This window comes from Girardinichthys multiradiatus, chromosome 2, assembly GCF_021462225.1.
Source record: "Girardinichthys multiradiatus isolate DD_20200921_A chromosome 2, DD_fGirMul_XY1, whole genome shotgun sequence".
Lineage (NCBI taxonomy): Eukaryota > Metazoa > Chordata > Actinopteri > Cyprinodontiformes > Goodeidae > Girardinichthys > Girardinichthys multiradiatus.
The window spans coordinates 49,213,078-49,240,085 of record NC_061795.1 but is presented as its reverse complement, the minus strand read 5'-3'; the positions used below and the strand labels follow the sequence as shown (position 1 = coordinate 49,240,085).

General features: G+C 41.8%; 2 protein-coding genes across 4 annotated transcripts in view; both read right to left on the bottom strand.

Annotated features, from left to right (window-relative positions):
* fgd4a (FYVE, RhoGEF and PH domain containing 4a) overlaps positions 1-12,833 on the bottom strand; it is a 73,685-nt gene extending 60,852 nt beyond the window's left edge. Inside the window, exon 1 of one of the 2 annotated variants that reach the window (XM_047392165.1) lies at positions 12,574-12,833. In XM_047392165.1, the coding sequence (XP_047248121.1) occupies positions 12,574-12,661 (88 nt within the window). In that variant the 5' untranslated portion in view covers positions 12,662-12,833. Of the gene's footprint in view, positions 1-554; positions 767-12,573 lie in introns of those variants that run through there. The other variant, XM_047392174.1, reaches the window with a different exon arrangement.
* A 4,623-nt stretch (positions 12,834-17,456) lies between these two features.
* bicd1a (bicaudal D homolog 1a) overlaps positions 17,457-27,008 on the bottom strand; it is a 38,959-nt gene continuing 29,407 nt past the window's right edge. The window contains exons 4-10 of one of the 2 annotated variants that reach the window (XM_047383263.1): positions 24,528-25,019; positions 22,578-22,955; positions 20,732-21,490; positions 20,490-20,641; positions 20,155-20,365; positions 18,918-18,993; positions 17,457-17,592 (exon numbers count right to left, since the gene is read on the bottom strand). In XM_047383263.1, coding sequence (XP_047239219.1) covers positions 18,946-18,993; positions 20,155-20,365; positions 20,490-20,641; positions 20,732-21,490; positions 22,578-22,955; positions 24,528-25,019 — 2,040 coding nt within the window. In that variant the 3' untranslated portion in view covers positions 17,457-17,592; positions 18,918-18,945. Of the gene's footprint in view, positions 17,593-18,913; positions 19,004-20,154; positions 20,366-20,489; positions 20,642-20,731; positions 21,491-22,577; positions 22,956-24,527; positions 25,020-27,008 lie in introns of those variants that run through there. The other variant, XM_047383255.1, reaches the window with a different exon arrangement.

The window sequence follows — 27,008 nt, the reverse complement described above, 5'->3', positions numbered from 1 at the left end:
TGATGAAAACAGTTAATGGGCCAATGGGGAAGCTGCCAAAAGGCCAGAGTGGTCAGAAGAGGGTCTTAAGAGGGGGAAACTGTTCCCAGGCCTCCGAGAACAGAACAGCCTCACTGTTTCCAGTGTGGGGGCTTTAAAGTTTTTCTCTCATGCTGCTGCACACCAACGAGATGCTTCACATGGAAACCAAAACAGTTTGCTAAATCAACATCAGCTCAGCGATTACACTCACTGTTCAGGAGTAATATACGGAGCATGCATCTGCTACTTTTTTGAAAATAATTAGCTTTATGCAGAAGGAGCAGTTGCACAAACCAGCCAGCAACATAGTTAATGGTTTATCAGGGGAAAAGCGAGATAATAGGATTAGAAATTTGATCCAGCTTGCTGGATGAAAATAGATAAGTTAAAAGCCAGATGAGATGCAAATGCAGACTCATTTCTGTAGAGAGTCGACTCTGATGGCGTTTGAAATGCAACGGTTTAAACAACAAAAACTTCATAATCGACAGTAAGACATTTAAAAACCTAAACAAGGCGTTTCCTGATCTTACCATAGCAGCAGAGCAGACACATCTTTGAGTTTTTACCTTTCCGACTCCAAAACCGATACTTACGGCGCCGTTTCATTATTAGTCCACTCAACGTCTCTTTCTAACATGTGTTATCAGCTAATCAGATAGCTCTTCATTGTGAAGTCCAGACCCATCAGGAAGCCCTACCTGGGGCTAACTGTCTCAGAAGGAACCTCTAATAAAGACTGGGAGGGTACTCCATGCTGAGTCTAAGTGAAGAAATGAAGGTATGAAAAGATAAGGACAAAACAAATTCACTTCTCTTGGGGAAAGTCCAAAAATACACCTCTGTTTAGTGAGTTTAGGGCTACTTCCTTCCTCTGCGCCAGTACACAAAGAGGTGAGACCTGCCTAGAAGACATTCTATCAGAGGCTCCAAGGCTTAAGTGAAGCAAGATGAATCATCCATCCTGCAGCGTCCATCCAGCATCTGTCTGTCTTCTGGGGAAAGGAATATCCCAAATTTTACAAAGGTGACGAGAAGAGACAGGATTACACAATCTGGCCCAGAAGTTCCACTAAAATGCCTTCCTAAAAGTGCCTCCTGGTCCCTCAGTGACCAGCGGGCTGAAACGCCTGCTTGAATTCTCCTATTTTTTAAGCTCAGCTTGAACTCAAAAGGTAAAGAAGACTACAGAAAGTTCATGAGGAAAGCCTCCCTATCAAACAATGCCAGGCAGGAGAGGGAAGCAACACACATCTCTGTCAGGAAACTGCAGCTGGTGAATGGAAAGAAAAAACACTGAATCATGGCACAACCTTTGATTTGAATACCCAGGATTTAGTTTAAGAACACGGACAACTTTCCTCCTGACTGTATCTGTCACAGAGGATCGTTTCTGCAAGTTGAAAGAAAATCAAATGTTAAATCAAACATATTTTACTAAAGTACATGTCCATTTTAAATAATGCCTAATAATGCAAACTAATAAAACTATGGCTCACAAAAAATGAAGGGCTTTTAGTTCTTTAAGGTTTCAAAACATCTAAACCGAATTTTGTACTATAGGATTGTACTTTCAAAATAAAATGTGTAAAAACACATGTATTTAGAAATTTTGGAATTTCACTCACACACACACACACACACACAAACACACACACACACACACACACACACACATCCGTGTTTTACTATCTTTATGAGGACTTTTCAGTTACTTCCATTGACTTCCATTCATTTTCCTTGATTTTTAGTGCCTAACCCTGACCCCAACACTAACCCTAACCCTAACTAGTTAATACCTAACCCTAACAATAACTCAATTCATACCCTAGTCCTAAACCTAACCTCTGTCCCGAGAACGGAATTTGAAAAAGTGAGGACCAGGAAAATGTCCTCACTTTGTCAAAATGTCCTCACTTTGCGATAAAAATACGAAAAATGGTTCTCACTCAGCAACAAGTACAAGAACACACACACACACACACACACTTAAAGAAATAAAGAAAACCATATTTTGGTATTTATCACCACCTACTGGAAGCTACTGGAACTACTACAAGCAACACCCTTCATCCGTCAGCATTTCTGCATGTTCAGATGTAAATTATAAAAACAGGCATTAGCCATATCCTGTTATATGCAACAAAAACAAAACACTGATTACCAAAGGAGCCAATAAATGACGTCCTGTCCAGATGCTTCTGCAACAGATTGAGATATTTATTGAGAAAAACTGTTGGAAAAAAAGTATCAAATCCCATCAGCTCTAATTTATAAATAATCAGGCCAGATTGTTTAGCAAAGCAAAGTGAAGAACACTGATCATTAAATAAACGATGCTCTGCTTCACCTCCATTACTTCTTTATCATTTGAGTCGGTGACTCTTCAACTAAATGGACCCACTCCAACTGTTACTGCCACTATTTATTGCCCACCAAAACCCAACAAGGATTTTATTAATGAACGTTCTGCCTTCCTCACCCACATCTGTTCAGTCGCCCCAAATATAGTTCTGCTGGGTGACTTTAATATTCTTATGGACAACATCAACCGTATTCTCACTAAGGGCTTTACTTCTAGTTTAGACAGCTTTGGGTCTCAATAGCTAAACAACCACGTGTCACCTTCCACAATCTCAAAAATATTAACATAGCAGTGCTCACATCAGGTATGGACAACCTCCTCAACATCAACTACTCCTCCTCTCCGGATGAACTAGTTGCACATTACAACATTAGTCTCCATACTCTGCTGGATTCACTTGCTCCTTTAAAAACCCAAACTGTCTCATTTTCCCACTCCTCTCCCTGGTTTTCTCCTCAGCTACGTCAACTTAAAGCTGAGGGGCGTCAAATCGAGCGGCTCTACAGGAAAACTGGTCTGGCTGTTCACAAACAGCTGTATCACTCCCACATTTGTCATGACAAAGTCACCCTCTGCTCATTTAAATCCCAGTATTACAAAGATCTCATCATTGCTGGGGCTGGAAATACTAAAACTCTGTTTTCATTGGTTAACAACACATTGCGTCCTCCAGACCCTTTCACATCCTACTCCCACTCCTCTGACCACTGCAATTCAGTTCTAACATGTTTTACTGAGAAAATAGCCAAAATCCACCAACAGCTGACCCCTCAGACCTTCTGTGGATCACCTCCACCAGTACTCCTCAGCCCCCCCATCCAACCACTATCAACCTTCCAACTTCCTTCTGCTGATGATATTTCGGATCTGATATTGAAATCTAAACCTTCTACCTGCTTACTGGACCCGTTGCCTACTTTTTTGGTTAAAACCTGCCTGCCATCTCTCTTGCCTCTGATCACTGCCATTATACACTCCATCATCACTGGAACTGTTCCATCACCTTTCAAATCAGCTGCAGCAACATCTACACTCTGAAAACCTGGTTTGGATGCCAACAACTTCAGCAACCTTTGTCCTATCTCCCATTCATATTCAAAGTATTGGAAAAAGCAGTTGCATCACAGGTTCATGCCCATCTCTCAAACAACAACCACTATGAACAGTTCCTATCTGGTTTCCGCCCTCGCCACAGCCCAGAAACTCTCCAATGACAGCAGACTCTGGGCTATTAAGCATTCTCATCCTACTTGACCTCAGTGCAGCTTTCGACATCGTCTCCCACACCATCCTACTCGAGCGACTACAATGCATTAGAATATCAGAAACACTTCTGGATTGGTTTAAATCTTACCTCACTGACCGCTCACAATTCATTCAGTTGAAATCTGACCATATCCCAGCTATTTCCACTCTCCTCTGGAGTTCCCCAGGCCTCTGTCCTTGGCCCAATTGTATTTATAATTTACCTCCTCCCTCTTGGTCATTTGCTCTGTAAATTCAGCATCAATTTCCACTGTTATGCTGATAATACCCAGCTCTACCTCTCCACCAAACCCTCCTCTACCACCCCACCTACTTCCCTTTGTGACTGTTTACAGGAAATAAACGCCTGGTTCTCATCTAATTTTCTCAGCGACAAAACAGAAATTATCCTCATTGTGACCAATTCCACTTACACCCTCACCTGTCTCTCCATCCACTCAAGTTAAGACTCTGGGTGTCATATTTGACGGTACTCTATCTTTTCAAAGTCATGTCAACAACATCACCCAATCCACCTACTTTCACCTATGTAATATTAGTCACCTCCGCCCGTTCCTCACTCCTGCCACTGCTGCAATCCTGGTCCATAGTCTGGTCACATCTCACCTGGACTTCTGTAACTCTCTTTTCTTTGGTCTCCTCCATAAATCCAATCATAAACTCCAGCTGGTCCAGAAAGCTGCTGCCCAGGTCATCTCTAGAACATCACTCACCAGTCACATTTCACCTCTACTTCAACAGCTCCACTAGCTCCCAATCAGATACTGCCTAGAATTCAAAATCTTGCTCTATACATTTAGGGCCATAAATCACCTTGCTCCTTCATGTCTTTCTGACCTTCTACACATTAATACTCCCTCCCGGTCTCTTAGATCAGCCTCATCTATCAGCCTCATGGCACTTCCTGGTTGTCTGACCAGCAAAAGATTCAGGGTCTTTAGTCAATCTGCCCCAGCCTCTGGAACGCTTTCACTCCTGACATCAGAAACGCAGACGCTCTCTCCCTTTTCAAGTCCCAACTAAAAACTTATCTGTTCAAACAAGCATTTTTACCCTGATCAAGCACCATAGTCCTTCTTATATTTCTATTCTTATTTTTTGTTGTTGTTTTTTCTTTTTATTGGTTTTTACTTTTTAAGTTGACATTGAGTGCCCTGAAAGGCACCTTAAATAAAATAAATAAAAATAAATAAAATAAATGCTATTGATGAGAGGTGCTGGTCATTTTGCTCTGTTACATCTTGTAATTCTGCCATTTGTCACAGGGAGGTTTACAATCTGCTTTCTAAGTAATGATTTCAAACAATTTCCTAGAATCTACTCATAGTCTATTGCAAGGAAATGTGTTCATATGACTCCAGAAATTATGATCTACGTACCAGTAGCAGCTCTCTTTGAGTTATTTTTGGTCTGATCAGAATTCATAATCTGTTATATTTGATAAGTGTTGACTGTGTATAAGTGTATAAGTGCTGACTGGTTCACATGGGGATAAGAACCACAATGAGTGTAAACTGCTAATAGCATAAAATCTTTATGACAGAAAATTCAACAGTATATTTGAATGAAATTATCTGTAAGAAAAAGCATACTTTATACAACTAAATTAGACAGATACTGAGGGGTTAAGGACATGGCTGGACATGGCGACACAAATTAGCGAAGGGGCGAACCAACCCGAGGTCGTCGATGACAATAACTGACAAATGGAAGCTAAAATAATAAAATAATATTTTTTATTCATATTGTAGTTCTATAACAATACATATTTTGCATTTATTTTTTATTTCTGAATCACTTTTCATTTTATTAGCTTCAGAGAAATGGGTTAGACCCTCAGTTGCTTTTAGACGTGTCTTAATTCTTGGTGGCTTAAATTCAACAAGGTGTCAGAATCATTCCTCAGATATTTTGGTTCTTATTGACAGCAACACATCAAACAGTTGCTGCAGATCTGTTGGCTGAAGGTCCATGATGAGAATCTCCTGTTCTGCAACATCCCAAGGGTGTTCTATTGAATTGAGGTTTGCTGACGGTGGAGAAGATAGGTCCAATGTGGTCATAAAGAGAAGGCATGGTCAGCAAAGATACTCAGGCAGGCTGTGATGCTTCAGCAATGCTCAGTTGATACTGAAGGGCCCAAAGTGTGCAAAGAAAATATTCCCCTCATATGAGGTATAACAGTACACATATTCGTACCAAAAATATCTGGTATAGCCCTGTCAGTTCGGTTCGCATGTGTACCAAAAGAATAATGCGATGCTTTATACATGAACACATGCAGAATGTTGATGTGCAGAACTAAGACCACAATGAAACATTCTGTAGCGCAAAAAGTGACACCAAAACAAAACAGAGGACTTCCAGCTATTACTGAACTCTGCTATTTGGGGACATGGAGGTTTCTCATGCAGCTACAGTGGAGAAAGGATGGTGGACCGAACCAGAACCTTATGTCAGCAATAACCATTAAGGTATGTAGCTCACTCTGCACTGAACTGAAATACTCATCTAACAAAATTTCAAGATTAATTTAACTATCACAGATCCTGCAGAAAAATCAGTTGACGTCCAAATGGCTTCCTGTAGCAATCAGCCCAAACTCCATAGAGGGGATTTTTTTCCAACATCTGTTCATGCTGCATTGAGGTACAGATGGGGAATTTAGCTGTCTAAATATCCCTGCAATAACCCCAAAATGATTTAAAGATGTTTTACTCTCAAATATGGGCACAGTCTTATTTTAAAACTTCTAAACATCAACACTGACCGTTTTCATGTGGTCAAATTGTTGTATAGTTTATTAATCCAGGCACTGGCTATGCCTGCTTACACTACTTTATTCTTTGAAAAATAAATCCACCAAATCTTCAACCAGTTCTTTACATTCCAGTTTGTAGGTTTTAGAACATAATAAAATTAAAATTTATATCAGAAATTAAAAAATGATTTCTGTTTACTGTTGACCGAAGTAAAAAACAAAATCCTCGTACTTGTCTTCTTCCGCTTATCCGGGACCGGGTTGCGGGGGCAGCAGACTCAGCAGAGACACCCAGACGTCCCTCTCCACAGACACCTCCTCCAGCTCCTCCGGGGGGAGCCCAAGGCGTTCCCAGGCCAGCCGAGAGACATAGTTCCTCCAGCGTGTCGTAGGCCGTCCCCTGGGCCGGCCTTCTCCCGGTGGGATGTGCCTGGAACACCTCCAGAGGAAGGTGTCCAGGAGGCATCCGGTATAGATGCCCGAGCCACCTCAACTGGCTCCTCTCGATGTGGAGGAGCAGAGGATGTACTCAGAGCCCCTCCTGGATGGCCGAGCTCCTCACCCTATCTCTAAGGGAGTGCCCGGCCACCCTACGGAGGAAGCTCATTTCAGTCACTTGTATCTGGGATCTCGTTCTTTCGGTCATGACCCAAAGTTCATGAGGGTAGGAACGTAGACTGACCGGTAAATCAAGAGCTTCGCTTTTCGGCTCAGCTCTCTCTTCACCACAACGGACCGGCACAGCGCCCCCATTACTGAGGGAGCCGCACCGATTTGTCGATCTCCTGCTCCATTCTCCCCTCACTCGTGAACAAGACCCCGAGATACTTGAACTCCTCCACTTGAGGCAAGAACTCCTCTCCAACCTGAAGAGGACAAGACACCCTTTTCCAGTCGAGAACCATGGCCTTGGACTCGGGAGGAGCTGATCTTCATCCCTGCCGCTTCACACTCGGCTGCGAACCGCCCCCACGCATGCTGTAGGTCTTGGCTAGAGGGGGCCAGCAGGACCACGTCATCTGCAAAAAGAAGAGACGAAATCCACTGGTCCCCAAACCAGACCCCCTCCGGCCCCTGGCTGCGCCTAGAAATCCTGTCCATAAAAGTTATAAACAGGACCAGTGACAAAGGGCAGCCCTGCCGGAGTCCAACATGCACCGGGAACAGGTCCGACTTAGTGCCGGCAATGCGGACCACAGGCTGGGCCGCGGCACGCTTGGCCTCACGGTACCCATCAGCTGCCTCAAGGATCCCACAAGCCAACCACATCCGATAGGTCTCGTTCTTCAGCTTGACAGCGTCCCTTGCTGCCGGTGTCCATTACTGGGTTTGGGGATTGCCGCCGCAGCTTCAGGCAGCAGCATCGACGATAGATGCGGAGAACATGGTCCACTCGGACTCTATGTCTCCAACATCCCAGCAGATGCTCACTATGCGCTTGGGCCAGCTAAGTCTGTCCGGCTTTCTCCTCTTTCAGCGGATCCAACTCACCACCAGGTGCTGGTCAGTACCACTCGGCCCGTAGGCTGAAACAACAGTCAGAGACCTGTCCTCAACCCAAAGGGGCAGCGATGCGACCCTCTCATCGACTGGGGTAAACCCCAACACGAGACAGCTGAGCTGGGGGGCAACAAGCAAACCCACCCCAGCCCACCGCCTCTCCTCGTGGGCCACTCCAGAGTAGAAGAGAGTCCAGCCCTCTCGAGGAGATGGGTTCCAGAGCGCAAGGTGAGCCCAACTATTTCTGGTCAATATCTCTCGACATTCCGCACAAGGTCAGGCTCCTTCCCCCCCAGTGTGGTGACATTCCACGTCCCTAGAGCCAGCCTAACCAGCCTAATCCGGGGATCGGGCCGCCAAGGTCTCCACCTTCGTCTGCGGCCCAATCCTCTTTGCACTGGTCCCTCACGGTTCCCCCTGCAGGTGGTAGGCCCACTGGGGGATGGCCTCGCGTCTCTCGTTCGGGCTTGGCCCGGCAAGTCCTGCGAGGAGCAACCCAGCCACCAGGCGTTCTCCGACGGGTCCCGACCCCAGGCCTGACTCCAGGGTGGGACCCCGGCTCCGCCGTATCGGTCGACGTCACGTGCCTCGATTGTGTGGTCCTCATGAGGGTGTCTTGAAAGATTCTATGTTTATGTATTTTTCTTGACCGAAGAACGCCAAAAACGTACCGAACGGTGATTTTTGTGTACCGGTACACCCCTATCCCCCACACCATGACACCACCACCATAAGCCTGACCTGAAGGCAAGATGAATCCATGCTTTTATGTTATTTTCACCAAATTCTGACCCAACCACCTGAAACCCAGACTCATCTGACTATCATCCGGAACCAGTTGGCCCATTCTCTTCTAACCTCTGACATCAAAAATGTATTTCCATCCACTCAGCTGCTGCTCACTGGAGACTTTTCAGACCATTTTCTGTAAACCTGTGTTGTTTGTGAAAATTCGAGTAGATCAGCAGTGTCTGACATTTTCAAAAAAGCCATTTTGATACCAACAGCTTTGCCATGGTCAAAGTCTGTACAATATTAGTAGGGCACACTGCGATAGCAATTTCCTTTCCTGCCCGGGTTTCATCCTCCATCACTCCCTTTACCTTTTGCATCTTGGATGCTATCACCTGGGTCAGGTGCGGATATCTACTGCAGTGAGACTATGTCCAACAGCTTGAATGTTTCATTGTCATGTAAGTATGAGCTCGTTTCACCTGGAATACAACTACTGCGTTCCAGACAGTACTTTGTATTTTTGTATTCTTATATCTTGTTTAAACGTCACAAAGTCATTTTCACCACAACTTACTGCCATGAGATTGGTTAGTTCTCTGTTGGAACAAACAAACTGATCAAGTACTACCTTATAAAAGTGGCTTGTGGGTATGATACATTTTGGTGGAGGCAGTGTGATGCTGTGGGGGAGTATTTTTCCCTCACTGAAAAAAGGAGGCCTATCATCACTGGAGGAAATCTCAAAGCAAAGTGAAATGAAGATGAGATACAGCCACCATAGACAATCTTATGAATCTCTAATAGATCAAACTCTATCCTCCATGATGTCCAGGTTCACCCCCACGGAGCAGCGTTTATCAGAGACTACCTCCAGAGTTTGGGAGTGGAGAGGATTGACGGTTCTTCCTTTTTGTTAATTAGCAATTTGATAAATTGCCACCATGTCTTGTTTCTTCAAACTTCAGTCATCCAGTGAAATAAATGGAGACCAAACAAGAGTCCATCGCAGAATCAGCTTTTTAACATTAGCAGTTTTTCATGGCCACAACTCGCATAGTAAATTCTGCTGCTCAACCAAGAAATGCATTTTCCATATAAATGTGGCTCCATTAAAGGGGAAATAAATAAGCTTTCTAACGAAATGAGTTTTATTGCCAAGAAGCATCAATACAATGAAAAATAATATACCAGAAACACTCTTATTACTCTTATTAAAAACCTGATGGCACCCCCCATTTATAAAGAGTTGCTTTGTTGCTTAGTTGATTGATTTGTGTTGAAATAATTAGGGATACACCGACTCCTTCTCTGATTCAGTTGAACACCCCAAAATCCTGTGCTGCAACATGATCACTGTCACATGACCAACCAGAGACCACATGGTCCATCCACCTCCGTCCAGAAACGCATACACAAATGGCAACAAGATGGTTGTTAATATCAACCCAGTTTTACTTCTCAGACTGATACTGATATGTTAAAAAATAACTAACATCGGCCAACATGTTAATGAAGATATACCGTGCATCACTAAAAATAAAGTTTGTGAAATTTAAGACTGGAGGACATTAAAGTTACTTTAACACAAACAATAAATATTACTCTTTGCACTTTTAAAAAGTAAAACTCGCAAATTCCTTTAAATCTTATATTTTCAACTATTTGCATTATCTTCCATTTATCTTTATAGAAATCTTCAAATCAAATTCAACAGTATTCTCAAGACACAAATCTGAAAATTTTAGATCTATGGTCTGTGATTCAAGCATTTATAGGAGCCCCTGTGGTTTGGGGGCCCTAAGCAATGGCCTGGTCGGGCCAGCTCTGGTTCCTAAACGTCTGACTGTTTCTACTGCAGCTCAGTAAGCAAACACAAGTCCTTTTCACAGATGTTTCCATCTGTAAAATAAAAATATTGGCATTTCAGAGCCATTTTTTCTAGAATGTGAAAAAAAGTGCTGACTGACATAAATTTACTTTGCCACCCCACATCAAAAACAATTAAATTGTGATTAGTGATAATGTGGAACATTCATTTTTGAATCATTTTTAAGCCATAATGAAATAAGATGCACAAGAGAAGCACTATTGAAGTAAGACACGGAGGACAGTGACAGGGTTTAGCTCAAGATAAATGAGCTTCAGTGGAACGAAACAATGGCAGCTACAGCAGGCCAGCAGGCCACACAGCTCCTAATTCATAGAGTCCCACTGCTCCTCCTGAGCGAAGAACAACCAGCTTCATTGTTGGAGAAAGGCCCCACTGTCTGCACAGAAACACCAGCACTAAACTACAGGACAAGATCCAAAGCTGTCTGGACTGAGCACTAAAACCTGGTCTGTGTCCATTTACTGTAAAAACCTGCAAACTTTGACTAAAGATGCTCTAGTTTTGTTTGGAATCAATTATACCTGTTCTGCAGGATTCAAAACTCCTGAACATTTTCATGTTTTGATATGCTACAACCACAAAGTTCAACATATTTTTCATGTTACAGATGAACGCAAAGTAGTTCATAATTGTGAATTGATCTGAGTTTTAGCAGCGGCTCATTTGGGGTTCATCTTTACGGTGGTTGTCCTGCTGGAAGGTGAACCTCCACCCCTAACTTCATGAACTGAAGTAGAGCCTTATATTAAAGTCTGTTTAATGTAGAATGTAGAGCACAGTATCTCTCCTTAATGCCTATGTTCCAAGAAAAGCTGGACCTATTAGTTTGATTCAGAACATTCAAGAAAGTTACTGAAATAACAAGATGGATTTGTTTTATCTGCAGGGAGAAGTGATGACATTAAAAAATGAATCCAACAGCAACAGTGATCAGAACTGCTTATTGTCAACAGAAACTTCAAAATAATTTAACAAAATGAGGAAACAACTTACTCAACTTACTACTATTCACTACAGCATTAGATTAATACTTTTGTGCTTCATAACTTGTCGTCAGACGACACAAAAGCACAAACAAAAAATACATAGTGTAATTTATGTTAATGGTGCTCTACACAGGGCAGCTATAAGCTGATGAATGCAACCTACACGAATATGGCTTTAGCAATGTTCACACAGGAGGTGAGATTATACCTGTGGGTGATCCACAGTCTAACTCACTTCCTGAATCAGTTTATAACGTGTAACTGGAGCTGACTTTATGAGACTGCCATTAATATATATGAGCTAAAGTGTTACCTAATCTGAGCAGTGCCCCTATCAACCACAGAAGAAAGTTCAAGTTCAACTGAATGCAGTTAAGTACCCCAACAGCATGTTTACACAAGTATGAATTCCAAGATAAGGTTAAATTATGTGAGCTCTTTCTGCCTCAGATGGTCATGCCCACAGTCTGAACATGGGATGGATTCTGATTCTTCTTTCTCAGGAATCTAAACTGCCAAAGTGGGCTAAGGCCTGAGGAAAAGTTGTTGCATGTTTGCAAAGATCCATCATGCAGCTTGTAAGAACATATGCTAAATATTTGATCAGCTTTTTAAAACTAAGGCTGGAAGACAAAACGCATTAAAGCAACAGTTCTTCCAGTGTTGCTTAAAAAGAGAAAAGGTTCCCGGATTTCATACATTACACTGGGGAAAAATCTGCCCTCCAGCCACCAGTTCTCTGCAGGTTGGGACTTGACTGAAACCTCTCATACCTGACAGTAATGATGTGTAAACCAGACCTCTAGGTGTGTTGGTGTATAAAGTTCAGGCTTTTCCAAGCTTTCCCAATCAGACTCAGGAAAACACGCGAGGGCGCATCCAATGTTAAAGCCATAAAATGAGCAACAGGGCATAAAACTGAGCACTCATAAGGAATTTGTGCTAAGGGATTTTAAAAATGTTAAACAAGTAAAACGAACGAGTCTTACAGTCTCAGCAGAACAAATGCAAACAGGGAAGCAGAGCTGAACATTCCCAATAAACCCACCTGCAGCCTCTCTCTGCGCGCCGTCCAGACTGCGCTGCTTCCTCCGAAAAGCGACTCTGTTGAAGCCTTCCATTTTCCTCTCATCCATGCAAGCTCAGACAATCAGAGGAGGGCTGTCAATGTCGAACAAAGATCGAAATTAAAAGTTCAGTTTTAGAGACGCGCTCTCCTGTCCGCAGCAGCGGCAGGCCATGTCCGGTCCGGTCCGGTCCGTCCGGTTCAAGAAGCGACATCCAACCAACGACCACCAACAGGAGTTCAGTAAACAGTGTTTACAGTCTCAGCCTTGATCCTTGGTCTCCCTCCAAAGTCACCTTGATGGGGGTGTAGCTCTGAGCCCCGCCCGCCTGTCTCAGCGCACCGCTGCTGGTGGTGTGTTTGGGAACTTTTAATAATCAGACTTAGTCCCCATCTTTCAAGGTGAAGCAGGCTCATATTTTAAACCGTCAATGTATTTTATAAAGATCTTATAAAGATTGTGAAGTGGAAGGGAAACGATTTGCGATTTCCATTTTTTACAAATAGAATTTAGAAAGTTTTAGCTTGCAGTTTTGATTTCTTTTTACTCTGATACCTCTAAACAAAATCCAGAACAACCAGTCGTTGTCTGAAATCACATACTTGGTCAACAAAGATCAGTTATTGGAGAGGTTTAAAGCAGGATTAGGTTATAAAACAATCTCCCAGGCTGAACATCTCACAGAGCTCTGCTCAAAGTGACATTAACTGACTGGCCAAACCAGAGGGATGTAATACCTCTAGAGGAGTTGCAGAGATCCACAGCTCAGGTGGGAGAGTCTAGACAGGAAAGTGATCACTTGTACTCCACAAATCTGTCCTTCATGGAAGAATGGTAGGAAGAAAGCCATGTTTGAAGCCACCGTAAAAAGGTACTCTGGTCAGACATGAACAAACTCTACTTTTCTGGCCTGAATGTAAAACGTTATTTGTTCCAGGACACAAAGATGACATATGACTCCAAAAATCACAATCCTTACAGTGAAACATGGGGCTGGCAGCATCATGCTGTGGGGACGCTTTTCTTCAGCCGGGACAGGAAAGACGGTCAGAGTAGAGCGGAAGATGGATGGAGCGAAATCCAGGACAGTCCTGGAAGAAAACCTATTAGAGGCTGCTGAAGACCTGAGACTGGGGTGGAGGTTCACCTTCCAGCAGGAAAACCACCCTAAAAATACAGCCAGAGCAACAATAGAATGGTTTAAATCAGAGTATATTCGTGTTTTATACTGGCCTAGTCAAAATCCAGAGCTCAATCCAACTGAGAATCTGTGGCATTTCACTTTAATTGTTTACAATTTTAATGTGGGGTGGTGCAGAGAAATGGACACAAAGATTAGTGTTAAATATTATTTTGTTTGAACTGTTTCACTCTTCAGCTGTTTTCTATGTTAAAAAAAAACCCAGAAATGCAGAAACAAAGGACACATCTTTTATTTGCTAGCGCAACCAGTTTAACACTGTTTCAAATATTGGAGAAACTGTAAAACCCACTATATTCCAGCATACTGCAAACGTTCCTGTCACACCCCAGGCTGTTTTCAGGGATTCGATCTGTGTGTGTCTCTCTCTCCATTCACATCTAAAGTTCAAGCAAACCAGGAGAGGTTAATGAGTCACCACATATTCAGCTGCTGCCTCAGAGCCACACATGTTTTAATCACTCCATAGTTGCAAAAGTATCTGTAGTGTTAAACAAAGACAAATGAAACAAGTGAACACACACACTGAGCAGGATGTTCACTCAATGATGTCATTATAACTACTAATACGTAATATGTAAGGTTTTAAATCCATGAGGCAAAACAATCAGTGCAGCGAGGAGATCTTTAACAGAAGAGATACATGTCCTTCTCAAAATATTAGCATATTGTGATAAAGTTCATTATTTTCCATAATGTAATGATTAAAATTTAACATTCATATATTTTAGATTCATTGCACACTAACTGAAATATTTCAGGTCTTTTATTGTCTTAATATGGATGATTGTGGCATACAGCTCATGAAAACCCAAAATTCCTATCTCACAAAATTAGCATATCATTAAAAGGGTCTCTAAACGAGCTATGAACCTAATCATCTGAATCAACGAGTTAACTCTAAACACCTGCAAAAGATTCCTGAGGCCTTTAAAACTCCCAGCCTGGTTCATCACTCAAATCCCCAATCATGGGTAAGACTGCCGACCTGACTGCTGTCCAGAAGGCCACTATTGACACCCTCAAGCAAGAGGGTAAGACACAGAAAGACATTTCTGAATGAATAGGCTGTTCCCAGAGTGCTGTATCAAGGCACGTCTGTGGGAAGGAAAAAGTGTGGCAGAAAACGCTGCACAACGAGAAGAGGTGACCGGACCCTGAGGAAGATTGTGGAGAAGGGCTGATTCCAGACCTTGGGGGACCTGCGGAAGCAGTGGACTGAGTCTGGAGTAGAAACATCCAGAGCCACCGTGCACAGGCGTGTGCAGGAAATGGGCTACAGGTGCTGCATTCCCCAGGTCAAGCCACTTTTGAACCAGAAACAGCGGCAGAAGCGCCTGACCTGGGCTACAGAGAAGCAGCACTGGACTGTTGCTCAGTGGTCCAAAGTACTTTTTTCGGATGAAAGCAAATTCTGCATGTCATTCGGAAATCAAGGTGCCAGAGTCTGGAGGAAGACTGGGGAGAAGGAAATGCCAAAATGCCAGAAGTCCAGTGTCAAGTACCCACAGTCAGTGATGGTCTGGGGTGCCGTGTCAGCTGCTGGTGTTGGTCCACTGTGTTTTATCAAGGGCAGGGTCAATGCAGCTAGCTATCAGGAGATTTTGGAGCACTTCATGCTTCCATCTGCTGAAAAGCTTTATGGAGATGAAGATTTCATTTTTCAGCACGACCTGGCACCTGCTCACAGTGCCAAAACCACTGGTAAATGGTTTACTGACCATGGTATCACTGTGCTCAATTGGCCTGCCAACTCTCCTGACCTGAACCCCATAGAGAATCTGTGGGATATTGTGAAGAGAACGTTGAGAGACTCAAGACCCAACACTCTGGATGAGCTAAAGGCCGCTATCGAAGCATCCTGGGCCTCCATAAGACCTCAGCAGTGCCACAGGCTGATTGCCTCCATGCCACGCCGCATTGAAGCAGTCATTTCTGCCAAAGGATTCCTGACCAAGTATTGAGTGCATAACTGTACATGATTATTTGAAGGTTGACGTTTTTTGTATTAAAAACACTTTTCTTTTATTGGTCGGATGAAATATGCTAATTTTGTGAGACAGGAATTTTGGGTTTTCATGAGCTGTATGCCAAAATCATCCGTATTAAGACAATAAAAGACCTGAAATATTTCAGTTAGTGTGCAATGAATCTAAAATATATGAATGTTACATTTTCATCATTACATTATGGAAAATAATGAACTTTATCACAATATGCTAATATTTTGAGAAGGACCTGTAATATGAAGGGGTTGGAAAGGTACAGAACAATGAACTAGGAACTTTTTTTCAGTTCCAGTATTTTCTATATTTCAAAAAGAGATAATATTTTCATTTTGTTACAGAAAATTGTCCTTCTTCTGTCTGGAACACTGGGCATACCCTTTCTTTAACCATTCCAGACAGCTTGCTTATAGAAATGTTTCAAAACTGAATAGAAATCTCACCCAGATCAGTCTGTGACCACTGCTGCTGTATTGCTCTAATGCATAGTGCAGAATTGTGCTTATATTATACTGCATTCTGATTGGGGGAAGCAAAGGGACATGGCAAAACAAGGGCAGGCAGTGAAAACAAATAAGCAAAGCTGCACAATAAAGAAAAAAATATTACCATGGCTGTTTTCCACAATGTTGACAGCGAGAAAGACAGAAAATACTCAGTGAGGACAACAGAATGTGTAAATAACAGTGACCTTAATGCAACATGAAGAGGTCTCTGAAACTTTACTAGTATCCCTTCACTCTGTGGTCATTTAAACCTCTGCAATTCAAAAGGAAAAACCAGGTCAAAACCACAAACCTGATCTACTCTACTCAGTTTCTGAGAGCTGAACTACAAACATCATCAAGATCTGCTGTAAAAAAAGTTTATAATAAATAAACAATAAGTGGTATAAAACAGTCTTTATATATCCAATTTAAAAATGTGTTAAAGTAATTCATAAACAAGCATCGCAAGAAAAACCTTTGAAAGAAGAATAGCTGAAATCAACCATCAGAAGCACAAAACATTTTTCTTTCTTTAGTCTGCTGGAACTGCCTTATGTCATGTGTCTAAGGGCTACTCTGTAAAAACCCTCCATATATGGTTTATGTTCTGGTTGGTATACTCACAAAATGCTTCATGGTTTAATTAGCTAAGCTTTTTCTAAAAAGAGTAGAATCAGATTTCTATTTTTGTTTCATTTTTGATGAAAGAGAACAAAACTGACAATGTTATTGTGAATCTGCTAAACTGATCACTTCTCAACAGCAGGAATGAATTCTTATAAAAATATAAAACAAAAAAATCAAAACAGAAAGGCAACAATAAATCCCATAAATAAACAATAAATAGAGTCAATAAATTATTAATAAATAACAGTGTGAACTAATAGAAATATTCCAGTTCAGCATCACTGGCATTTTTGCCTCAGTTCAGTCCGTTTACTGGTTCCACTGCAGGAAGTCACATCAAGAAGATGGGAGCGCGTCCTGCATCTCTTCTACAACCCAGGTAGCCAGGAGGCCTGCAAGAGCCGGGCCATGTCGAGATTGCGGAGGGGACAGAGTTCAGTAAGGGGTGGACTGCTGGGCTGAGGGAAGAGAAGACCCGTTCCCTCATCCAGGGGGTCTCTGCCTCTGCATGGCTCCTACCAGACCAGGGCTTGGGGTCTGGGCTGGTGGCAGCAGGACTAGGTGCCAGGAGGATGGGGCTGGTGGGCCAAGCAGCTACGTGGGTCGCATGGGGAGAGAAGGCTGCAACTGCTGGACAGGACTGCTCGGTATTCCTGGAGTTCGTCCAAACATTTACGACTGAAAAAAAGACACAAACAAGCAGAAAGACAGTTTGTGAAAACAACAGTAAATGTGCAAAGGAAGAAAGGAAAATAGTGTTGAAAGAGCAAAAGATGCAACATCTGACATATTTAAAAAGGATGGGGTTTATTCAAGAAAACGTAGACATCTTGGGAAAAAGAGTTTAGCTTTCCTGTAAAGAGTTAGTTTGCTTGCAGAAAATCAAATTGTTGACAGCAGCTGGGTGTGTTGAGCACAAAGACGGGAAAAATGAAAATCAGTGTCTGGCTGTGCAGTTATCTGCAGATTATTCAAAAAAGTGGACAAATAGCAATTTTTCCACTGAAAAAATTTAGTGATGAAATTAAACTGAACCTGAAGCACAGAACCGAACTTTAGAGAAGCCCAAAATACAAATTCAAAACACACTTTTCAGATTTTTATTTGCCGAAAGATTTGAAAACCATACATAATTTGTTTTATTTCAAATACATTGTGTTTTTGCTCTCACAGATAATTCCAGTGGAAAGCTGGGATAGGTGTAAACAGACAACAAAAGGATTGAGAGGTTGGAATACTTTTATGAGACTCAATAGTGAAGTTTAAGGGAGTTTTTGTGTAAATATTGAATATAGTCAGTCTAGGCAATTGGTCAGACACACTGCTAATGGCAGCTTCAGGCTTACTGGACAGGGAAATGAGAGCCATGCTAAATCTTCTCATCTCAGTTAGGAAAAGCAGTTTTTTCTAATGTCAAACATTTCCTTTAAACACCATCAAAGACAATGAAAAGCTGCCCTATACATCAGGACGTAGTTTCAGGGGATAACCAATTAATTTTAAAACATGGCTGGAAAGAAAGACAACAAGAACAGAACAAATATAAAAAAACATCGCAGATTTGCCAGCGGTTGCCTTGGATACATGTCCAAAATATCTGCTTAGATAAAAAAACAAATCTTCTTCATGAGGTTGGATGAAACTGTTTTTTAAACTTCACAAATCAGTAAATGTAGTTTTTGGACAGTTTTAAAAATTACTGTGAGGCTGTTACTCAACAGTGCAGGTAGACATTGTTCTTTGAAAAGAAATGTGAACTCAAAATGAAATAAATAAGCATCTAAAGAGCACTGCCATGCAACATTATACATGCATAGTGAGAAAATCTTTAATGCTAGAATAAAAAAAATGAATAATTTTAATGCACTACGATGCAATATTTTATTCAACAAGTACTAGGTGAAGCAAGTGTGAATATCGAGAACATGCAGGACCAGTTATCTAGATGCAGAAGTGCTACTAGGAGAGATTTGAAACAGCCAGCAGGTTCTCTAGCTTGTTACCTGCGGGCTAGAGAAGTTCTCCCTCGCCTTAGTTGTGGGGAGAATGTCGGTACTGAGGCAGCAGGCTGCTGACAATCTACAAAAAACTGATAAATTAGACAAATATACACAATGATGACACTCGAGGTTAGACAACAGGATAGCAAAAGCAAAACAGGAGGATTACTCCATTCAAGAGGAACTGAACATTACAGGTACAGTTCACAGAAGCACTGGACTGATTTCACTCTATAAAGAATAGTTCTAGAACAGCTGCATGTCAATCAGATGCTTGGAATAAAAGCATCAGCATTAACTCTTCTGCTAACACAGACTGGACCCACCACTGGAGTCAAAGGAACCAGTAACACGGCTCATTGTCCTACACTGCTGTGAAATAAAACACACAAAGAAGACATAATCCAACACTACCATCTGGTGGGTGGAATTTGTCACTGGAACTGATGTTTGCATCATGATGTTTCCAGTTTGGCACTGAGTGTAAAACATAAAGAAAGAGATCTTAGCGGTGTCCAGGCTTCTCAAAACAGCAGATGAGCTACGTCATACATTTTAATTATAGAAGAATAGCCCTAATGTGATCGCTTAAAATAATCTCGGATGTTCCACAATCACCCACAAGGAGGCGCTGTGAGTCACAAAACATAAACTGATTCTGAAGCCATTTTTTGTTGATTTTTCAGTCATTTCTAAATATTTTCAGAAGTAGAACCAAACACTGGACAACACACTTTAAACAGAAAATACTGAAATATGGAAATGCTAAAAAATAAACTATCCATACCCTTTGAACTTTTTCTAATTTTGTCGCATTACAACCTTGAGTGTCAGCCTGCACACAGGGGTGCACAACTGTGAAGTGGGAGGAAATGTAACATGGTTTGCAGATCTTTCCTTAAATAAAAATCTGTCCTACTATCCTGAGTCAAAACTTTGTAGAGCCATTTTATAAAGTAACTGAATTTGAAAAAGTTCAAGGGATTTAAATGTTTTATACAAACTAATGATTTTCTTAAAATCCATCGACAGCTTTAGGTTAAACCTAACTGTTCTGAACTGTTGTGAAGATACTTTGAGGATGGAGCTCTACTGTTGCTACAGTGTAAATACATCTGCAGGGATTGTAGTATTTATATTAATCCTGTCATAACAGAACTAATGCAGTTGACGTCTGCCTGAACTTAATATACACATAGGCAGAAACTGAGGCTTCATGTAGGGTACGTATATGACTCACTTTGGGTGGGCTGCTTCTGATCTTGGGCACTTTAGCGCCACGGCCACGGTGAATCTGCTCGTGGTCAAACTCCAGGTCCTCCAGCCGCTGTGTCAAAGCCAGCTTCTGCTGGATTGCCATTCGAAGGAGGGAGTTCAATGTCTTCTTCTCATCCTCTGCTGCAGCAAGCTGCCTCTGCATCTCATCCAGCTGGGTAACATACTCATCACATCTGCAAAGAGACAAGGTTAGGATATCTGTTCTGCTGCAGCCCATTAAAGCTATTTCTCTTTATATTTTCTGGTTGGTTTGCTTTTTTTTTTTTTTTTTCAGATTTTTGACAGATTTTCTCTCACCTTGTGGCAAACATGGCCCTGAGAGAGGAGAAGGTGGCAGCATCTTCTTTTAGAGCCTTCAGTTCATTCCTCAGTTTCATCATGGTCTCTGTCACCATTGCCTTTTCATTCTCATACTTGCTCTTCAAGTTAGCCAGGGCATTTTCTGCTGTCTGCAAGAAGCAAAATTTAACTGGTTAAAAGAATTATTAATGAAAAATATATTTAACAAATTCTCTTGCATTATAAAGGAAGGGTTTCACCTGTTTATTTGCCTTGAGGACCAGCCGTAGTGTGGCTATCTGTTCTCTTTTGGTACTGAGGAGGGATTTGAGCTTTAGGATCTCCTCCATGCAGGACTCCTTGTCCTTGTCAAGCATAGTTGCCAGCTCTCTGGCTGCAGCTCTCTGCCTGGACAGCTGCAGTGAGCGATCAACAGCTCTCTGGAGATGTTTGATCTGGTCTCTGATGATAGCATTCAGGTTGTAGATATTCATGGGCTCCCTCCGCAGGTCCCCGCCTGTGTCTGAGGGCACTGGAGATGGGCACCGGGATATGCTGATAGATGGAGATCCAGTGATATTGTGGATGGGGCTACTATGGCAAGACGAAGAGTCTGCTGAGTTGCCTGCTGTGTTACTGTGGTGGGCGTCTTTGGATGGGGAGTCCATTGGACTGCGCAGGGAATCAGATGAGCAGGCTGCAGACACTGCAGCAAGTCGTCGCACCAGGCGAGGAGAGAGCAAAGCTCGAGGATCTTCTGGGCCTTTGAGGCTGCCGCTGCGTGTAGTGCGACTCTGCCGGTAATAGTCTAGCATGACGCGGTTCGGAGTCTCATTATTGCAGAGACAGACGTGGTGGTAGAGCTGCGCCAGTTCCTCACTGAAAGTTACGAGCTCGTCCTGCGCTGCGTTCAGCATGCTCTGGCTCTCTGTTGCAGTGTTTGCTGCAGCTCTGAGGTCTACCTCCAGGCTAGCCACCCTCTCCCGGCTCTCGCGGTAGCTTCGTTCCAAATCTGAAATCTGATGTTAAGAAACTATTTAGATCATGTGAAATTTAATAAGTAGTATTTAACAGCAGATTGATAATATTGGCTGCATGGTGGTGCAGTTGGTAGCACCGTTCTTCTTGCAGCAAGAAGGTCCTGGGTTCGATTCCTAGCTTGGGGTCTTTCTGCATGGAGTTTGCATGTTCTCCCCGTGCATGCGTGGGTTTTCACCGGGTACTCCGGCTTCCTCCCACAGTCCAAAGACATGCCTGTTAGGTTAATTGGTCTCTAAATTGCCCTTAGGTGTATGAATGAGTGTGTACATGGTTGTTTGTGTGTTGCCCTGCGATGGACTGGCGACCTGTCCAGGGTGTACCCCGCCTCTCGCCCATAGACTGCTGGAGATAGGCACCAGCTCCCCCGTGACCCATTATGGAATAAGCGGTAGAAAATGACTGATTGATAATATTACGGTCAGTTATCTTGTCGCAATAAAAAAGGTGAAGTGTCATGTTACTGCAAACATAAATGTGTTCTATAGATAAACACAAAATAATGTATAATTGTTAAATGGAAGGAATCCACAGAAACGCATGGTTGTCAAATAAAAATCTCTTAAATTAGTTATGCATCTGTATTCAGCCCCTTTACTCTGATACACTTAAATTAAATCCCTTGCAACCTAATATCTTCAAAGGTCACCTAATTAGTAAACAGTATAGAGTATAGTCAGATTAGAAAACAAGATCTCTGTTAAATCCATCATCTGGACATGGAGAGTGTTAGAATGGCCTAGTCAAAGTCCAAATCTGAGGCAAAATGTGAAAATTCATGTTCACTGATGTTTTCACCTGATTTGTATTGTATAAAGAAGAATAAGCAAAGTTTTTATTTTGGATGTAAAGAATAAAGATGCTAGACACACTTTTCAGATTTCTATCTGCAAAAAATTTTAGCAAAAAAACATGCATCATTTTCATTCCACTTTACAGTTATGCAGTAATTGATTTATCTCACAAAGCACCTAACATAAACTAAAGTTTGTGGCTAATGTGGGTCTAAAAACCAAATAAAACGCAAAATAAATGTGATGCTGTGAATATAATCCACACGTAACCAACCTGTTCAGTCAGTGCCTGGACTCTGTCATCATTGTGGCAGTCTCCCTGACTCTCCACAGCCTGGTTGTACTTCTCCTTCAAAGCTTTGAGCTCTGCTTTCAGGTCGATCACCTCCGTCACTGCCACCTTGTACTTACACTCCAGGATCTCAGGATCATGGTGGCTGTTGGATGACGGGGATGGGGAGCCGCCATCAGGTTTCTCACTCTCTTGTGGGTCGTCAAAGTCTTTGTCTGGATTCAGGTGTTTCAAGGTGTTAACGTGCTCGGTGAGGCGATGGACGTGCTCATTCTGCTCAGTCAGGGCACCCTGCGTGTGCTGCAGCTGGGTCTGCGACTCCTGCAGGTTCATGAGCAGAGCTGCCTTGTCACACTCCACCTGCCAAACGGAGATACAGAATGAAAAATGACAATTATCAACTTCTTTCACATTTATTGCTCCCTAATGTTAAAGATGTGTAAAATGAATCTTTTATTGCAGTAGCACAGTCTGAAATATTCGCTGCAGCTCTCCAGCAGTTTGTTTTTACCGTTGTCCTCACCGTTTGTGGTAGAAAGATAAACGTTCTCATTCAGCCTTGTTTGTCACAGTTACAGTTGTTTTAAACTGTTTAATTACTGTTCTGACACTAGATATGCATAAGTTTTGGTGAGAAGGTAATTTCCTCAACACATATCAGACGTACTTGAATAGCATGTTGTTGTTTGTTCTATTTTGAACAATGGCAAAGAAAAAATGACCTCCAGGTAAGCAGAAAGTCATAGATTAGTAACTGAAGGCTTCTTGACTCTTTGATGACCTTTAAAATGTTCAATATAAAAATGCTGCAGTTGCATTATTTAAAGGAATTTGTAGGGTGCCTATAAGGATGGCACTGGGGATTTTACCTATATTCATTTGGAGATCATGTTGCTGCATTAAAGGAATAATTTACTAAAATCTTTTGACACTTTTTACAGGAGGTGAAAATAAATGTGAAAGACACAATATAAAAAAGGCTAATAAAAAATATTATTTTTAGAATCCAATGGAACCAAGAGGAGCTGCCTCAGTAAATGTACGTCATGGTAACTCATAAATCAGATCTGTTGGTAAGGGAGAAGAGATATGTTTGGAGCAAAGAATTAAGCTATAAACAAGCTCATAACTTTTAAAAATGGAACTATAAACATCTAGAAGAATAAATTAATAGATCCCAAAATCTGGAGCAAGAAAGTTTGCTGCTAGAAATAAAACAAAATGATAAAAACCTCATAAATTGAGTCTTTTTACTTGGACTTAAAATAGTTTCTTTGAAAAATACATTTATAAACATACATTTTTATATATAAACAGTTTATATACATTTTAATATTCATAATATAAAAACATATTATAAATATATTTTTCTGACCAGCTAATCCTATGTTGACAGTTTCTTCCGTTGAATCCACAGAAATGTATAAATAATTTCAGAATAATAACATTTGCACTAATATAGCAGACAGAAATCTAATTCCCAGTGTCCCACTGGATCTCAGCTAACGGTATTAGTGGTGAATGTACATTACTAACTTTATTTTATGTTATTGATAGCTTGATGTAAGGTTAGAATGGATTAAAATATGATGTAGATACTATATCAGCTGCATCAAATGGACAAATATTAACATTTCCCTCATATCTGTACTGGAGAGGGGGAAATTTAACCTAAACTATGATCTTCATGGATCTTAACAAACATTATTCTGTTGCTTATTTTACTGTAATTTCTATCCATCCATTTTTTTTCTACCTGCTTCTTCTTAAAATGTTCCCACCTTGTAATTTTCCCATTTTAAACTGAGCACTGCTTTCAGCTCCGTCTCTACAAGCTGAAACATAGTCTGTGAGAAGATTAATGTATGTTTCTGATTTATCCGCCTCAGCAGACCACTGTCACCTGTAGCTGAGTGAACACACGCGACCCACCTGCAGCAGTTGCTGCTTGAGCTTCTGCATCTCGGACAGGTTAAGTTCACTAAACAGGTCCGGAACAAGGCCGTCTCCCTTCCTGCCCGCTCGGTAATCACCGTTTGTCTTGGCTAACCCTGTGCCGTGGTGCAGGTGGACATTGCAGCGGTTGCTGTCCTCGATGTTTCCATTAGCAGCTGGGAGGGCGCTACCGTTAGGAGTATTTGTTCCGCTGGTCTCTTCGGTGAACTTGAGACCCTCAACACCAGTGACAGTGAGCGCTAGATGGGCCCCTGCTCCATAAACGCTGTCACTCAGACTAATGTGGTGGGCTAGCTCCTTCCTCAGATTGTTCTTCTGCTCACGCTCAGTCTTGAGGGCATCTAGGGCTTCCTCCAGTTGTCCCTCAGAGATTTCCTTCAGACGTAATGCATCTTCCAGCTGGCTGTTGAGAAGGACCGTCTCCTCCTCCAGAACCTTGATTTCATGCTTCAGACCCTCATATTCCACCTGATGTGAGGCAAAATGGAAAAATCAATTATTCATTTGCACACGCTGATTGATTTTTAATTACACAGCCCGGTTCTAGTATACAAAAGGTCAAAATTCTAGACTTCCTAGACTCAATTTTCCAGAATTTGTAGCTCTTTTTTAGAGTATAATTACACAAGATCACAATGAATTTAAGGAAACTATTTCGAAAATAATTAGGGTTTATAGATGGAGCTGGATGAATGGATAGATGGATGGATAGATGGATGGATAGATGAATGGAGGGATGGATAGATGAATGGATGGATGGATAAACAGATGGATAGATGGATGGATGGATAGATGAATGGATAGATGGATGGATAGATGAATGGATAGATGGATGGATAGATGGATGGATAGATGAATGGAGGGATGGATAGATGAATGGAGGGATGGATAGATGAATGGATGGATGGATAAACAGATGGATAGATGGATGGATGGATAGATGGATGGATAGATGAATGGATAGATGGATGGATAGATGGATGGATAGATGGATGGATAGATGAATGGATAGATGAATGGATAGATGGATGGATAGATGAATGGAGGGATGGATAGATGAATGGATGGATGGATAAACAGATGGATAGATGGATGGATGGATAGATGAATGGATGGATGGATGGATAAACAGATGGATAGATGGATGAATGGATAGATGAATGGATGGATGGATGGATAAACAGATGGATAGATGGATGAATGGATGGATAAACAGATGGATGAATGGATGGATGGATAGATGGATGGATAAACAGATGGATTGATGGATAGATGAATGGATGGATGGATAAACAGATGGATAGATGGATGAATGGATGGATAAACAGATGGATAGATGGATGAATGGATGGATAAACAGATGGATAGATGGATGAATGGATAAACACATGGATGAATGGATGGATGGATAAACAGATGGATGGATGAATGAATGGATGGATGGATAGATGAATGGATGAATGGATGGATAAACAGATGGATGGATGGATGGATGAATGGATGGATAAACAGATGGATAGATGGATGAATGGATAAACAGATGGATGAATGGATGGATAAACAGATGGATAGATGGATGGATGGATTGATGAATGGATGGATGGATGGATGGATAAACAGATGGATAGATGGATGAATGGATAAACAGATGGATGAATGGATGGATAAACAGATGGATAGATGGATGGATGGATTGATGAATGGATGGATGGATGGATGGATAAACAGATGGATAGATAAACAGATGGATGGATAAACAGGTGGATGGATGGATGGATGGATGGATAGATAAACAGATGGATGGATAAACAGATGGATGGATGGATTGATGAATGGATGGATAAACAGATGGATGGATGGATGGATGGATGGATAGATAAACAGATGGATGGATAAACAGATGGATGGATGGATGGATGGATGGATGGATAAACAGATGGATAGATAAACAGATGGATGGATAAACAGATGGATGGATGGATGGATGGATGGATAGATAGATAAACAGATGGATGGATAAACAGATGGATGGATGGATTGATGAATGGATGGATGGATGGATGGATGGATAGATAAACAGATGAATGGATAAACAGATGGATGGATGGATTGATGAATGGATGGATAAACAGATGGATGGATGGATGGATGGATAGATAAACAGATGGATGGATGGATGGATGGATAGATAAACAGATGGATGGATAAACAGATGGATGGATGGATGGATGGATGGATGAATGGATGTATAAACAGATGGATGGATGAATGGATGGATGGATAAACAGATGGATGGATGAATGGATGGATGGATAAACAGATGGATGGATGAATGGATGGATGGATAGATGAACAGATGGATGGATAAACAGATGGATGGATGGATGGATGGATGAATGGATGTATAAACAGATGGATGGATGAATGGATGGATGGATAAACAGATGGATGGATGAA